Raw genomic sequence first — 15331 nt, 5'->3', positions numbered from 1 at the left:
AGTTGCTATGATCCCTGCCTTTGAGAAGCTTCAGAATAGCTAAATAATAATTGAAGGCAACTATGATTAAATCACAAACAAGTGGTGCAGGAAATGTATCAGAGAGGAGAGATATTGCAGACGGAACAGTTGGGGAAGCCAGAGAGTTGTGCCTTGAGTGATAAAGGAAACGGAGAAGAACGTTCCAAGCAGGAGAAATGGTCAGGGGCATTGTGGGGAGTGACTGAGAACCCCTGCTCAGGCTGCTTGTGGAGTAAGCAGAGGCTGGTGTGGGGAGCAGCAGGACCAAGGTAAAGAGGTAGGTTGAATCCACACTGGGAGGGTCTGGAATGCCAGGCTAAGGCATTTGGAGTTCATCCCGAAGACTTGGTAATCTAGTTTTGAGGTGTGTCTACTATCTCTTAATTGAGAGACCATAGTCCCTAAGCTACTATTTGAATTAACACTGATCAAGTGATTGGAAAACACGTAATATAGGATAGATATTTAAGTTTCTTACGGTGTGTGCAAAAATTTGATACCTGTATCTGTTATGAGAACCTGGGGTAGTGATGATGGTAATGATGTAAGGGAAAGTGACAAAGAAAGTATCTGTCATTATGCTATGTGAAATAAGCCAGGCACAGAAAGACAAACATCAGATGTTCTCACTTATTTTGTGGGAGCTAGAAATTAAAACAATTGGCCGGGCGCGGTGGCTCAAGCCTGTAATCCCAGCACTTTGGGAGGCCGAGGCGGGCGGATCACGAGGTCAGAAGATCGAGACCATCCTGGCTAACACGGTGAAACTCCGTCTCTACTAAAAAAAATACAAAAAACTAGCCGGGCGAGGTGGCGGGCGCCTGTAGTCCCAGCTACTCGGAGGCTGAGGCAGGAGAATGGCGTGAACCCGGGAGGCAGAGCTTGCAGTGAGCTGAGATCCGGCCACTGCACTCCAGCCTGGGCGGCAGAGCAAGACTCCGTCTCAAAAAAAAAAAAAAAAAAAAAAAAAAAAAAAAAAAAGAAATTCAAACAATTGAATTCATAAAGATGGAAAGTAGAAGGATGGTTACCAGAGGCTGGGAAGAATTGTGGGGGGCTGGGGAGAGGTGGAAATGGTTAATGGTTACAAAAAAGATAGAAATAATGAATAAGACCTACTATTTGATAGCACAACCGGGTGACCGTAGTCAATAATAACTTAATTGTATATTTTTAAATAACTTAGAGGCTGGGCGGGATGGCTCACGCCTGTAATCCCAGCACTTTGGGAGACCAAGGTGGGTGGATCACCTGAGGTCAGGAGTTTGAGACCAGCCTGACCAACATGGTGAAACCCCTCTCTACTAAAATTACAAAAGTTAGCTGGGCGTGGTGGCATGCCCCTGTAATGCCAGCTATTCAGGAGCCTGAGGCAGGAGAATTGCTTGAACCCCGGAGGCAGAGGTTGCAGTGAGCCAAGGTTTCAGTGAGCCGAGATCACACCATTGCACTCCAACCTGGGCGACAGAGCAAGACTCCGCTCTGTTTTGCTCTAAAATAAATAAATAATTAAAAAGATAAAATAACTTGGAGTGTCATGGATTGTTTATAACTCAAAGAATAAATGCTTGAGGAAATGGATACCCTATTCTCCATGATGTGCTTATTTCACATTGCTTGCCTATATCAAAACATTTCATGGGCCAGGCACAGTGGCTCACGCCTGTAATCCCAGGACTTTGGGAGGCTGAGATAGGCGGATCATTTGGGGTCAGGAGTTCGAGACCAGCCTGAGCAACATGGTGAACCCGCCATCTCTACTAAGCATACAAAAGAATTAGCTAGACCTGGTGTTGTACACCTGTAATCTCAGCTACTCATGAGGCTGAGGCAAGAGAATCACTTGAACTGGGGAGGCAGTCATTGCACTGAGCCGAGATCAATCACACCTCTGCACTCCAGCCTGGGGAACAAAGCAAAACTCCATCTCAAAAAAAAAAAAAAAAATTTCATGTACCCCATAAATACATATACCTACTATGTACCCACAAAAATTTTTTTAAAATTTAAGTATCTTAAGTCAAAAACTAAATGAGAGGCATCCCTTACACCTTTTCAGCATTAGTGAAACTTTGGAGTTGGAGTCAATCCCCATAGACCATTCCCACAAATTCCCATGACAGCAGGGCGTGGTTTTCAGATAGGAAGGGGTATTCCGAAGGACTAGTCTTTGCAGATCTTTATGTCTTCATTGAGAAATGAAAGACTTATGTTTATTTCACAAGCTCCAAACAGATATCCTGTAGTCCTCTGTAGCTGGTTTCAGCCCTAAAGTAAAGTCACATCTTAATCTCAATTCTCACTCCATCAGTGAGTCCCCCAAGACTGAGTAGAGACATGAATGAAAAGGATCATGAGGGAGACCCATGACTGTAGGTCTCAGAACAACTTCTTTGAGGACAAACACGTGCCCCCCAGGTACCCAGTACTTTTTCCCTTCCACCAAGTGGAAGTGGCCATCAGAGAAGTAATGCTTTGATAGTGTTTTGCTCTGAGGAGCACGTGCATTTTAGTGGCTTTCATTGAGTCATTTGGATATTTGTTAATTGTCTGCCATAGCAGGACCTACAAAGAATTTGCAGTGGCTTTACAATGAAAACATAAGCAATAAAATAATAAAATATGAACGCAAGTAGAAAACTAGAACCGGCCAGGCATGGTGGCTCACACCTGTAATCCCAGCACTTTGGGAGGCTGAGGCGGGCGGATCACAAAGTCAGGAGATTGAGACCATCCTGGCTAACACAGTGAAACCCCATCTCTACTAAAACTACAAAAAAAATTAGCCGGGTGCGGTTGTGGGCACCTGTAGTCCCAGCTACTAGGGAGGCTGAGGCAGGAGAATGGCGTGAACCTGGGAGGCAGAGCTTGCAGTGAGCCGAGATTGCGCCACTGCACTCCAGCCTGGGTGACAGAATGAGACTCTGTCTCAAAAATAAAAAAGAAAAGAAAACTAGAACCAAAGAAACTTAAAATGTAAATAGCGGGCAGAGTAGCTTGAAAACTGGCTCTGGGCTTCCTGGCTGGCAGGACAAAAAGCAAAGCATGATCAGCTCTTTAGTTTTATTGGGTATTATGAAGCAGAGTGATTCCTGGGAAGATACAAAGATTTTTTCCTAGTACCTCATTATTTTTTGTTCCTAGTCACGAATCACAAAAATAATGCCTCACATGGAACATTATCTCATAAACACCGCACTAACATTTTTACAGCAATTTCCATTGTGGCTGCTTTGCCCAGTGTCTCATGGAGACAGTTCTGTTAAAAACTAGAATAATGCAGGCTGAGGAGATCTGGGAGAATAGGAAAGGCAAGGATTTGAGTGTTGAAGAACAAGTCAACAGACCAAGAATTATAGAAATGAGCACATGGTGAAATGATGGAAAACTGAAGGCAGAATATGAACAGCCCCTTTGAATGAAGCACGCCAGGAATGATGGAAAAATTGGTTAGAAAGAGTGGAATGCTAGGGTGAGAAATGCATGGTTTATTTTTATTGTTTGTTTGTTTGCTTGTTTTGAGATGGAGTCTCACTCTGTGGGTGAGTGCAGCGGTGCACTCCCAGGCTGGAGTGCAATGATGCAGCCTCCGCCTCCCAGGCTTAAGTGATTCTCCCACCTCAACCTCCCACGTAGCTGGACCCACAGGCGAGTGCCACCATACCTGGCTAATTTCTTGTATTTTTGCCTAAGACAGATTTTTGCCATGTTGCCCAGGCTGGTCTTGAACTCCTGAGCTCAAGCCATCTGCCTGCCTTGGCCTCCCGAAGTGCTGGGATTGTAGGCGTGAGCCACCGTACCCAGCTGAGAAATGCATCAGCAGAAGCAGCCACTACAGGTTTTTTTCTTCAACAGGTTTGAGTTATGAATTCAATTGCTTTAATAGCTGTAGGACTCTTCCGGTTATATATTTGATCTTAGGTGAGTTTTGGTAGTTTGTGACGTTTCAGAGAATTGGTCCATTTCATCTAATTTGTTGAGTTTACGTGCATAGAGCTGTTTATAATATTTCCTTGTCACCCTTTTAATTTCTGCAGGATTGGTAGTGATATTTGTCTTTCATTCCTGATACTGGTAATTTGTGTCTTCTGTTTTTCTGTTGGTCAGATTTGCTAGAGGCTTATTAATTGTATTGATTTTTTTCAAAGAACCAGTTTTTTATTTCATTGATTTTTCTTTTCTTTTTTTGAGGTGGGGGTGGTCTCACTATATTTCTCAGGCTGGTCTCAAACTCCTGGGCTCACGTAATCCTCCAGCCTCAGCCTCCAAAGGAGCTGAGACTACAGGCATGTGCCACCACACCTGGCTAATTTTTAGAGATGCAGTGTCTGTATATTGCTCAGGCTGGTCTTGAACTCCTGCCCTCAAGTGATTCTCCCACCTCAGCCTCCTGAGTAGTTGGGATAACTGGCATGAGCCACCACACCCAGAATTTTTTGGTTTTTAATTTAATTGATTTCTGAGATTGTCTTTGTCATTTCAGTGCTTCCGCTTAGTTTGGATTTATTTTGCTCCTCTTTTTCTAGTTTCTTTTTTTTTTTTTTTTTTTTTTTTTTTTTTTTTGAGACGGAGTCTTGCTCTGTCACCCAGGCTGGAGTGCTGTGGCCGGATCTCAGCTCACTGCAAGCTCCGGCTCCCGGGTTCACGCCATTCTCCTGCCTCAGCCTTCTGGGTAGCTGGGACTACAGGCGCCGCCACCTCACCCGGCTAGTTTTTTGTAGTTTTTAGTAGAGACGGGGTTTCACCGTGTTAGCCAGGATGGTCTCGATCTCCTGACCTCGTGATCCGCCCGTCTCAGCCTCCCAAAGTGCTGGGATTACAGGCTTGAGCCACCGCGCCCGGCTCTTTTTCTAGTTTCTAAAGGGAGAAGCTTTGATTATTGACTTTGAGAACTTTATTTTTTTCTAAGCATTTAATGCTGTACATTTTTCTCTTAGCACTATTTTAGCTCCATCTTACAAATTTTGATGTTTTCTTTCCATTTTTGTCCAGTCCTAAATATTTTCTAGTTTTCCTTGAGGCTTACTGTTTGACCCATGGATTATTTAGAAGTATGTTAGCTTCTAAGTGCTTGGAGACTCTCTTGTTATCTTTGTTTTTGAGTTTTGGTTTAATTCCATTATGGCCATAAAACATACTTTTTCAGTGAAACTCTTAGAAACAGAAAGGAGAATGGTGGTTAGGGGATTTGGGAAGTGAGAAAAGGAAGTAGCTGTTCAATGAGTATAGAGTTTCGGTTTTATGAGTTGAAAGAGTTCTATAGATCTACTCTATAACAATGTACATATAGTTAACATTACTGTACTATAACAATGGATAAGATGGCAAATTTTATGTTATACCCTTTTTACCGCAATTAGAAAAAAATCTCAATGTGCATACAGGTTGAAATGTACCATAGATTTTGATACTGAAATGGAACCTGTATGGACTTACCATTCCATCTTGCTTGGGACTTCCCCAGTTTTACTTTAAAAATAACAATCTCTAAATAGTTTTACGTTTTTTAAAAAAGAACATACTTTAAGGCCAGACACGGTGGCTCATGCCCATAATCTCAGCACTTTGGGAGGCCGAGGCGGGCAGATCACGAGGTCAGGAGTTCAAGACCAGTCTGGCCAACATAGTGAAACCCTGTCTCTTCTAAAAATACACACACAAAAAAAAAATTAGCCAGGCGTAGTGGTGTGTGCCTGTAATCCCAGCTACTCAAGAGGCTGAGGCAGGAGAATTGCTTGAACCCAGGAGGTGGAGGTTGCAGTGAGCCGAGATCGTGCATTCCAGCCTGGACTACAGAACGCGACTGTCTCAAAAAAAAAAAAAAAAGAACATATTTTTTATTAAACTCTTTTAACATTTGTGAAGATTTGCTTTTATGACCAAGAATATGATATGTTTTTGTGAACATTATACATGCAGTTAAAAAAAATATGTAGTCTACCCTTGTTGGCTGGAAGGTTCTGTAAACATCAATTAGACTCAGTTTGTTGATGATATTGTTCTACTAGTTCTATTAATTACTATGAGGAGTGTTGAAGTTTCCAACTGTAATTATGAATTTGTCTGTTTCTTTTCTCAATCTCTCAGTTTTTGCTTCATATATGTTAAAGCTCTCCTGTTTGGTACGTACACATTAAGAATTGTTATGTCTTCTTGGTGAATGTATTCTCTTATCATTATGTAGTGTCCTTCTTTATCCTTCTCTGGTAATTTGCTTTTTCTTATTCCTTTTTTTTTTCTTTTTTTGAGGCAGAGTCTCACTCTGTCACCCATGCTGGAGTGTAGTGGCGCAATCTCGGCTCACTGCAACCTCCACTTCCTAGGTTCAAGTGATTCTCCTGCCTCAGCCTCCCAAGTAGCTGGACTACAGATGCACGCCACCACGCCCAGCTAATTTTTGTATTTTTAGTAAAGACGGGGTTTCATTATATTAGCCAAGACGGTCTCAGTCTCTTGACCTCATGATCTGCCTGCCTCGGCCTCCCAAAGTGCTGGGATTACAGGTGTGAGCCACTGCATCTGGCCTCTCTGGTAATTTTCTCTGCCTGCCCCAAAGTCTACTTTGTCTGAAATTAATATAACCACTATAATTTTCTTTTAATTAGTATTTCCTTAGTATATATCTTTGCCTATCCTTTTCCTTTTAACCTACCTATATCATATTTGAAGTGAATTTCTTGTAGGCAGCAGATATTTGCATCTACTTTTTTTTTAATCCAACCTAACAATCTATGCTGCTGCTTCTTTGTTTTATTTTTAGAGTCAGGGTCCCACTCTGTCACTCAGGCTGGAGTCCAGTGGCATGATCATGGCTCACTGCAACCTTGACCTCCTGGGTTCAAGCGATCCTCCCTCCTCAGCCCCACAAGTAGCTGGTACTACAGGCATATGCCATTTTTGTAGAAACAGAGTCTCTCACTATGCTCAGGCTGGAATCTATGCTTCTGAACTGTGACGTTTAGATCATTTTAATGTAACATAATACTTATATTTAGGACTACCGTTTTATTAGTAATTTCTGCTTGTTCCTTCTGGTTTTCACTTCTCCATTTTCTTTATCTGCTTCTTCTGGGTTATTTGAAATTTTTTAGTATCCCTTTCTAAATTATCTGGTTTTTTTTTTTTTAGTATTATCCCTTTGATCTTTTTTTTTTAGTTGTTGCTCTAGGGATTCCAGTATATATACTTAACTTTTCACAGTCTATTTAGAATCTATATCTTACCACATCAAGTGGAATGTAGAAATCTTACCATCACGTAGGTCCCTTTAGCCTCCCTACTTTATGTTGCAGTGGTCTTATATATTAGATCTACATACATCAAAAACTATACCATACAATATTATAACTTTAGTTTTCAGCCGTCAAACATATTTTAAAGAATTCAGTAAGAGAAGAATAGTGTATTATACTCAACCAGGTATTTACCATTTCTGTTGTTTCTTCATTCCTAATGTTCCAAGTCTCATTTTTTTCCAAATCTCATTTTGATGTAATTTTCCTTCTGCCTGAGGAAAGTATTTTAGTATACCTTTTAGAGCAGTTTCATTGGCAATAAATTCTTAGTTTTCTTTCAGTTGAAAATGTCTTCACTTTACCTTTATTCCTAAAGGATATGTTTGTAGCATGTAGAATTCTGGATTGACAGTTGTTTTCTTTCACCATTTAAAAAATGTTTTACTTTTTTTTCTAGCTACTGTGGTTTCAGATAAGAAATCCATAGTCATTTGAATTATTCTCCATAAATAATGCATCATTTTTCTCTTGATTGCTTTTAAGATTTTTTTTTCTTTTTCTTTAGTTTTCCACAGTTTGTGATGTGTCTGGGTGTGGATTTCTTTGGGTTTAGCCTGTTTAGAATTTCCTGAGCTTCTTGAATCTGTCCATTCACCAAATTTGGTACATTTTCAGCCACCATTTTTTCAGATATTTTGTCTGCATCATATACTCTTTGTCTTCTCTTTCTGGAACTTCAGTGAACCAACTGTTAAAGACTTTTCATTATTGTCCCACAGGTCCATAAAATTCTGCTCCTTTTTCTTAGTTCTTTTCTTCTGTGCTGTTCAGATTGGATAATCTCTGTTAATCCTTTCAAGTTCACTGACTCTCCTCTGTCATCTCTATTCTGCTAGTAAGCCCGTTCAGTGAGTTCTTTTATTTCTATTATTATATTTTTCAATTCTAAAATTTACATTTGTTTTTTCTTTATATCTTCTGTTTCTTTTCTGAGACTTTATATCTTTTGATTCATTACAAGAGAGTTTGGCTTTACTTTTTGGAGCATTTTTATGATGACTTCTTTAAAGTCTTGGTCAGATAATTTGAATATCTGTGTCATCTCAGTGTTGACTTCTATTAGTTGTTTTGTTTAATGTGAGTTGAGATCTTTCTGGTTCTTCATATGCCAATTTTGAATTGTATATTGGATATGTTTAAATACTGTATAATGAGACTCTAGGTCTTATTTTTTAGTTTTTATTGGGTTTTGTTTTTGTTTTTGTTTTTTGTTTTTTTGAGACTGAGTCTTGCTCTGTCACCCAGGCTTGAGTGCAGCGGCCCAGTCTTGGCTCACTGAAACCTCCATCTGGGTTCAAGCAATTCTTGTGCCTCAGCCTCCCAAGTTGCTAGGATTACAAGTGCCCACCACCATGCCTGGCTAATTTGTGTATTTTTAGTGGAGACAGGGGTTTCACCATGTTGGCCAAGCTGGTCTCGAACTGCTGATCTCAAGTGATCCACCTGCCTCAGCTTCCCAAAGTGCTGGGATTACAGATGTGAGCCACCATCCCTGGCCAAGACCCTAAGTATTTAAATCATATGGAGAATTATCAAGGGAACCCGCCCCCGATGGTTAACGTGGGTTCTTTTCTATTTCCTATGCATCTCGGCTGGTTTGAGAAATAAAGGGAAAGAGCACAAGAGAGAAAAATTTAAAGCTGGGTGTCCGGGGGAGACATCACATGTTGGCAGGTTCCGTGATGTTCCCCGAGCTGTAAAACCAGTAAGTTTTTATTAGTGATTTTCCAAAGGAGAGGGAGTGCACGAATAGGGTGTGGGTCACAGAGATCACATACTTCACAAGGTAATAAAATATCACAAAGCAAATGGAGGCAGGGCGAGATCACAGGACCACAGGATGGTGCGAAATTAAAATTGCTAATGAAGTTTCGGGCACACATTGTCATTGATAACATCTTATCAGGAAACAGGGTTTGAGAGCAGACAACCTGTCTGAGCAAAATTTATTAGGTGGGAATTTCCTCATCCTAATAAGCCTGGGAGTGCTACAGGAGACCGGAGCTTATTTCATCCCTTCAGCTTCGACTGTAAAAGGCAGCCGCCTTAAGGGGGCAGTCTATAGACTTACCCTCAGGGCGCATTCTCTTTCTCAGGGATGTTCCTTGCTGAGAAAAAGAATTCAGCGATATTTCTCCTATTTGCCTTTGAAAGAAGAGAAATATGGCTCTGTTCCATCCGACTCATCGGTGGCCAGAAGTCTTATCTCTCTTGTTCCCTGAACATTGCTGTTATCCTGTTCTTTTTTCAAGATACCCAGATTTCATATTGTTCAAACACACATGCTCTATAAACAATTTGTGCAGTTAACGCAATCATCACAGGGTCCTGAGGCGACATATATCCTCCTCAACTTACAAAGAAGATGATGGGATTAAGAGATTAAAGTAAAGACAGGCGTAGGAAATCACAAGGGTATTGACTGAGGAAGTGATAAGTGTCCATGAAATCTTCACAATTTATGTTCAGAGATTGCAGTAAAGACAGGCGTAAGAAATTATAAAAGTATTAATTTGGGGAACTAATAAATGTCCATGAAATCGTCACAATTTATGTTCTTCTGCCACGGCTTCAGCCAGTCCCTCCGTTCAGGGTCGCTGACTTCCCACAACAGAGAATGTTGATATTTTCACCAGGTGGACAATGCACTTGGGTCCAGACTGCAAGTTCTGACCATCTTCTATGTTTTGTGGTTCTCATGTCATTTCCATGTGTAAGGGTTTTGTAGTGCTCTTTGGGTCCGTTTCATATATGTGAAAAACAGTGGCCACCTTGGAACTTGGGTAATGGTATGTTTCATAGTTCAGTTCTCAAAGTCTGTGTATGCTTTTTAGGGTCAGATTCATGCATGGGCTCAGGGATAAACCCAGGAGTTAATAAAGAACTTTAACAAACTGCTTTTCCCAACTTTCCTAGGATTCTCCCTTTCTGTGGCATTCCTATTACTTTCTGCCCCCTTTTTGGTGCTTCAGCTAGAAAACTGGAGCTTTCCTTGACTTGCTCTGCCATGTACTTTCTGCAGATGCCCCCATCTGGGGTCAAATGGTGAGGGCAAAGAGAGAACCTTGAATCACAGATCCTCCAATCGGAAAGGAAGTTTCCCTTCTCTTCGAGTTTTAGGTTCCTCCTGGCCTCCTTTGCCACCACTGCTGTCGACATGGGATCGGAATTTGAGCATGAAAGAATAGAGAAAAAGGAGAGGGAAAAGGTAGGGCATTGAGCATTAGGAGGCCCCTTTTCAGCTCCTTGAGCTAGCACCAGAGAGCTCCCCCTGGAGGTCTTTGTTAGCATTGATGCCCACCTTTGAGTTTCAAACTGTGGCGAGTAGAGGCCAGTGAATAGCAGAGGGGGAAAAGTGATGATCTCACTTTTGACTTGGAAGTCAAATTGACTTCAAATTCTGGTCATCTTCCCCAATACACCTGCTACTATTTACTTTTCCAAGTCCTCAAATAGCTGCCCAATGCATTCCATCCAGGCTTTGTAGCTGCGTTCAGTGGGACAGACAAGATGGAGTGTGGTTACTCCATCTCACCAGGAACTGGAAACCCACTACACATCTTTGAGTGGGAGAATTAATGTGCTCAAAATTCAGATTTTAGAATAGACTGCGGCAGTATTTGAATAGGGTGAATTAGAAGGGCTGAGATGGGAGCCCCACGAAACCTGTAATAAAAACTAAAAGGGCCAGGCGCAGTGGCTCATACCTGTAATCCCAGCACTTTGGGAGGCCAAGGTGGGCAAATCACGAGGTCAGGAGATCGAGACCGTCCTGGCTTAAACATAGTGAAACACCGTCTCTACTAAAAATACAAAAAATTAGCCAGGCGAGGTAGCAGGCTCCTGTAGTCCTAGCTACTCAGGAGGCTGAGGCAGGAGAATGGCGTGAACCCAGTAGGCAGAGTTTGCAGTGAACCAAGATCATGCCACTGTACTCCAGCCTGGGTGACAGACCAAGACTCCGTCTCAAAAAAAGAAAAAAAAAAAAAAAAAACTAAAAGTAGGCCGGGCATGGTGGCTCACACCTGTAATCCCAGCACTTTTGGGAGGCTGAGGTGGGCAGATCACAAGGTCAGGAGTTCGAGACCAGCCTGGCCAATGGGGTGAAATCTATCTCTACTAAAAATACAAAAATTAGCTGGGCATGGTGGCCAGCACCTGTAGTCCCAGCTACTCGGGAGGCTGAAGCAGGAGAATCTCTTGAACCCAGGATGCGGAGGTTGCAGTGAGCCGAGATTGCACCACTACTCTCCATCCTGGGCAACAGAGCGACACTGACACTCTGTCTCAAACAAACAAACAACAACAACAACAACAAAAAAAACTAAACAAAAGTAATAAGAACTCAAAACTAGTGGGACAAAAGTAGCAATGCAAAAATGGGGGATAGTGAGAACCAATGCAAGATACGTTATCTCATACCCACTATCCTATGGAATAACATTAATTCAGCATCACTGTCCAAATGTTACATCCAGAAAGAAGACCCACATGGAGCATTGCTAATCCTTAAGGTCAGAGCTGGGACTGACTGACTTTATTTTGAGAAAGTCTCACTCTGTCACCCAGGCTGAAGTACAGTGGCACAGTACTCAGCTCACTGCAACCTCCGCCTCCCAGGTTCAAGTGATTCTCCTGCCTCAGCCTCCCGAGTAGCTGGGATTACAGGCATCCACCACCACACCCAGCTAATTTTTTGTATTTTTGGTGGAGACAGGGTTTTGCCATGTTGGCCAGTCTGGTCTCGAACTTCTGACCTCAAGTGATCAGCCTGCCTTAGTCTCCCAAAGTGCTGGAATTATAGGCGTGAGCCACCATGCCCGGCCCAGAGCTGGAACTGACTTTAGAGATCTCTTTATTCAACACTCAGTTTTTTTTAGCAGTTTCATTGGTATGTAATTTATATACCATACAGTTCACCTGTTTAAAGTATGTAGTTCAGGCCGGGCACAGTTGCTCACACCTATAATCCCACCGCTTTGGGAGGCTGAGGTGGGCAGATCGCTTGAGACAAGGAGTTCAAGACCAGCCTGGCCAACATGGTGAAACCCTGTCTCTACTAAAAATACAAAAATTAGCTGGGCATAGTGGCAAGTGCCCGTAATCCCAGCTACTCAGGAGGCTAAAAAAGAAGAATCGCTTGAACCTGAGAGATGGAGGTTGCATTGAGCTGAGATTGGGCCACTGCACTCCGCCTGGGTGATAGAGTGAGACTCCATCTCAAAAATAAATAAGTAGAGTGTATAGTTCAATCTTTTTGATATATTTACATAGTTGTGCAACTATCACTGTAATGCAATTTTAGAACATGTTCATCCCTCCAGAATGAAACCTTATACCCATTAACAGCCACTCTCATCCCCCACCCCAACTCCCTACTCCGCCCAGCCTAGGAAACCATTAATATGTTATCTTTCTCTGCAGATTTTGCCTATTCTGGACATTTAAAAATAAATTGAATCATAAAATGTTACCTTTTGTGGATGGCTTCTTTCACTTACGTAATGTTTGGGAGGTTCATCTGTGTAGCAAATATCAGCACCTCATTCCTTTTTATTGCTGAATAATATCCCATTGTATGGATAATGCCACAGTTTGTTCATTCATTCATCAGTTGATGGATATTTTGGGTTGTTCTCACTTTTGGGCTATTACGAATAATGCTGCTGTGAACATTTGTGTACAGGGTTTTGTTTGGACATGCTTTCACTTCTCTTGAGTACATATCTAGGAGTGGAATTGCTGTGTCATATGGTAACTCTGTATTCAATTTTGAGAAACCACCAAACTGTCTTCCACAACAGCTGTACCATTTTACATTCCCACTAGCAATGTTTGAGGGTTCTCAACACTCTCGTTGTGCCCGGAGAGGTTGATTAACTTCACAGGCTCACACAGTGGATTGGTAGGACTAAAACCCATGCCTCTTAACTCATAAACCTATGTGGCAGTTAGTGACAGAAATAAGAATAAAAACTGCAGTCGACTGAAAGAAAACCTTCACTAATTGAAAGATTTCTGCCAATTCAGGAAAAAGAAAACTGTTTTTTATACTTATGGAAGTCTTCTCTTCAGATATCACTGTTTCTTTACTTTAATCAATTTTCACAATTGTATTTCGTAAGTGATTGCAATCACTGTTCTTTGCTCAGATTGTCCCCAAAGTCTATAGCTGTTCTGGCCCCTCAGCCTAGGCCACCGTGAGTCTTAGAACTCTGGATTAGGAGAGCTCATCATCAGTCCAGCTCCCTCATTTTGCAGATGAGAAACTGCTGAGCTGTGGTCTTAAGGATCTCAGCGAACTCTGGTACCCTCTTGGGACACACAGGGGGATCTAGCACCCTTCCCTAAAGTGTTCTCTGTTCTTCTGCCGCTCCCTCCAGGTGCAATATCAGCTACTTAGAAGAATGGCTTAAAGATAAGAATTTGCAGAACAGCTTAGCAAAGGAAACTTTGGAGCCCCTCTCTCAGGCAGCCTGGTTGCTTCAGGTCAAGAAGACCACAGACAGTGATGCTAAGGAGATCTACGAACGCTGCACCTCACTGTCTGCTGTACAGGTGACCGGGCTTGCCTAGTGTCTCCCTGGCTCTTCCCTGACACATCAGTGCAGTGGGCATTGCCTTTCTTGGCTTAGCCCGCTGTGGGCACCCTGATTCTGTGTGTTCTCTTGGGATCATACCTGTCACCCATGGCCCACCCTTTCATCTATAAATGAAATACTAACACTAGGTCTTAAAAACATAGAAATGGGCTGGGCGAGGTGGCTCACAGCTGTAATCCAGCACTTTGAGAGGCCAAGGTGGGAGGATTGCTTGAGCCTGGGAGTTTGAGACCAGTCTGGGCAACATAGCAAGACGCTCTACCAAAAAAAAAAAAAAAAAAAAAAAAAAAGCTGGGGGTTATGGCACAGACCTTTGGTCCCAGGTACTTGGGAGGCTGAGGCGGGAGGATCTTGTGAGTCCAGGGCTTCGAGGCTGCAGTGAGCCAAGATCATGCCACTGCACCCCAGCCTAGTCAATAAAGGGAGACCCTATGTCAAAAATAATAATAATAATAATCACACACATACATACAAATGTCTGCGATGCATTCCCTGCCCATTAAACTCACAAATGTATATGTGGAGGGGTGGGCATGTGGGAGGTGGGGAGGCTGAAAGGGGCTCCTCTTACTGTTGTCTGATTATCTGATTTGCCTTTGCTCCCTATGGCACTTTTCTCCCCTTGTTTTCTTTTCTTGGAAATAGGTAATATACAGTTCCTGAGCCAAATTATAGGCCAAAAGAACCACCTGTGCTTCCCAATGGTTCCCAATAACCAGAACCATTGTTTTATGAACAGAGTTATTATTTTGCATGGTCTAACACCATGTTCTGTACTGTTTGCAGATCATAAAGATCCTTAATTCATACACGCCTATAGATGACTTTGAGAAGAGAGTGACTCCATCCTTTGTTCGCAAAGTACAGGTGAGATTCTTAAGGATGTGCCTTTTAATTTTTATCTCCTAACTATGGTATAAGATGTTGATATTTAATTAACATTACAGAAATCCAGGATTAAAGTACATTTACCCACATATACAAATGGAAGGCACCTAGCTCAAAGATAAGCAGGAAATTTTCCTGTGAAATTTTCAGAATCCACCTTAGTCCAGGTGGGAAGGGAATGAAAACACCAAAACCATGATTCCCATGCTGTATTCCGTCAATATATCTTATTTCTTACTGATCTTTGAATACCATGCAAGTGGGCAGAGGCTGAATGGAAACCAAGATGATTTTTCTTTTATAATCATTTGTATAACCATTTTTTCTTATACAATCCCTAAAGTTTCTCCCCTAAGGAACTCTAGGGCAGCAGTTCTCCAAGTTTGGCTCAAGGATCCCTGGGAGTCCTTGAGAGACTTTGAAGAGGGTCTGCAAACTCTTCCTTTTTCTGAATACATACCTGTGGATTTTCTAAATAGGTATCTGTGGATTTTCTAAATAGATACCTGTGGATTTTCTTCGTGT

The 15331-nt window shown here is 42.0% G+C and overlaps 1 protein-coding gene and 1 long non-coding RNA gene across 3 annotated transcripts in view; one reads left to right on the top strand and one right to left on the bottom strand.

Annotated features, from left to right (window-relative positions):
* LOC104660905 overlaps positions 1-15331 on the bottom strand; it is a 31929-nt gene that overhangs the window by 1365 nt on the left and 15233 nt on the right. The window lies entirely within an intron of this gene.
* Positions 1-15331, top strand: part of MYO5C (myosin VC) — a 107678-nt gene that overhangs the window by 90866 nt on the left and 1481 nt on the right. For both annotated transcript variants that reach the window (XM_030930653.1, XM_010361389.2), the window contains 2 exons: positions 13700-13874; positions 14705-14785. In XM_030930653.1, the coding sequence (XP_030786513.1) occupies positions 13700-13874; positions 14705-14785 (256 nt within the window). The remainder of the gene's footprint in view (positions 1-13699; positions 13875-14704; positions 14786-15331) is intronic.

This window comes from Rhinopithecus roxellana, chromosome 5 (genome assembly GCF_007565055.1).
Source record: "Rhinopithecus roxellana isolate Shanxi Qingling chromosome 5, ASM756505v1, whole genome shotgun sequence".
NCBI lineage: Eukaryota > Metazoa > Chordata > Mammalia > Primates > Cercopithecidae > Rhinopithecus > Rhinopithecus roxellana.
Note: the sequence above shows the minus strand (reverse complement) of the source record. Positions and strands in the feature narration are given on the sequence as shown.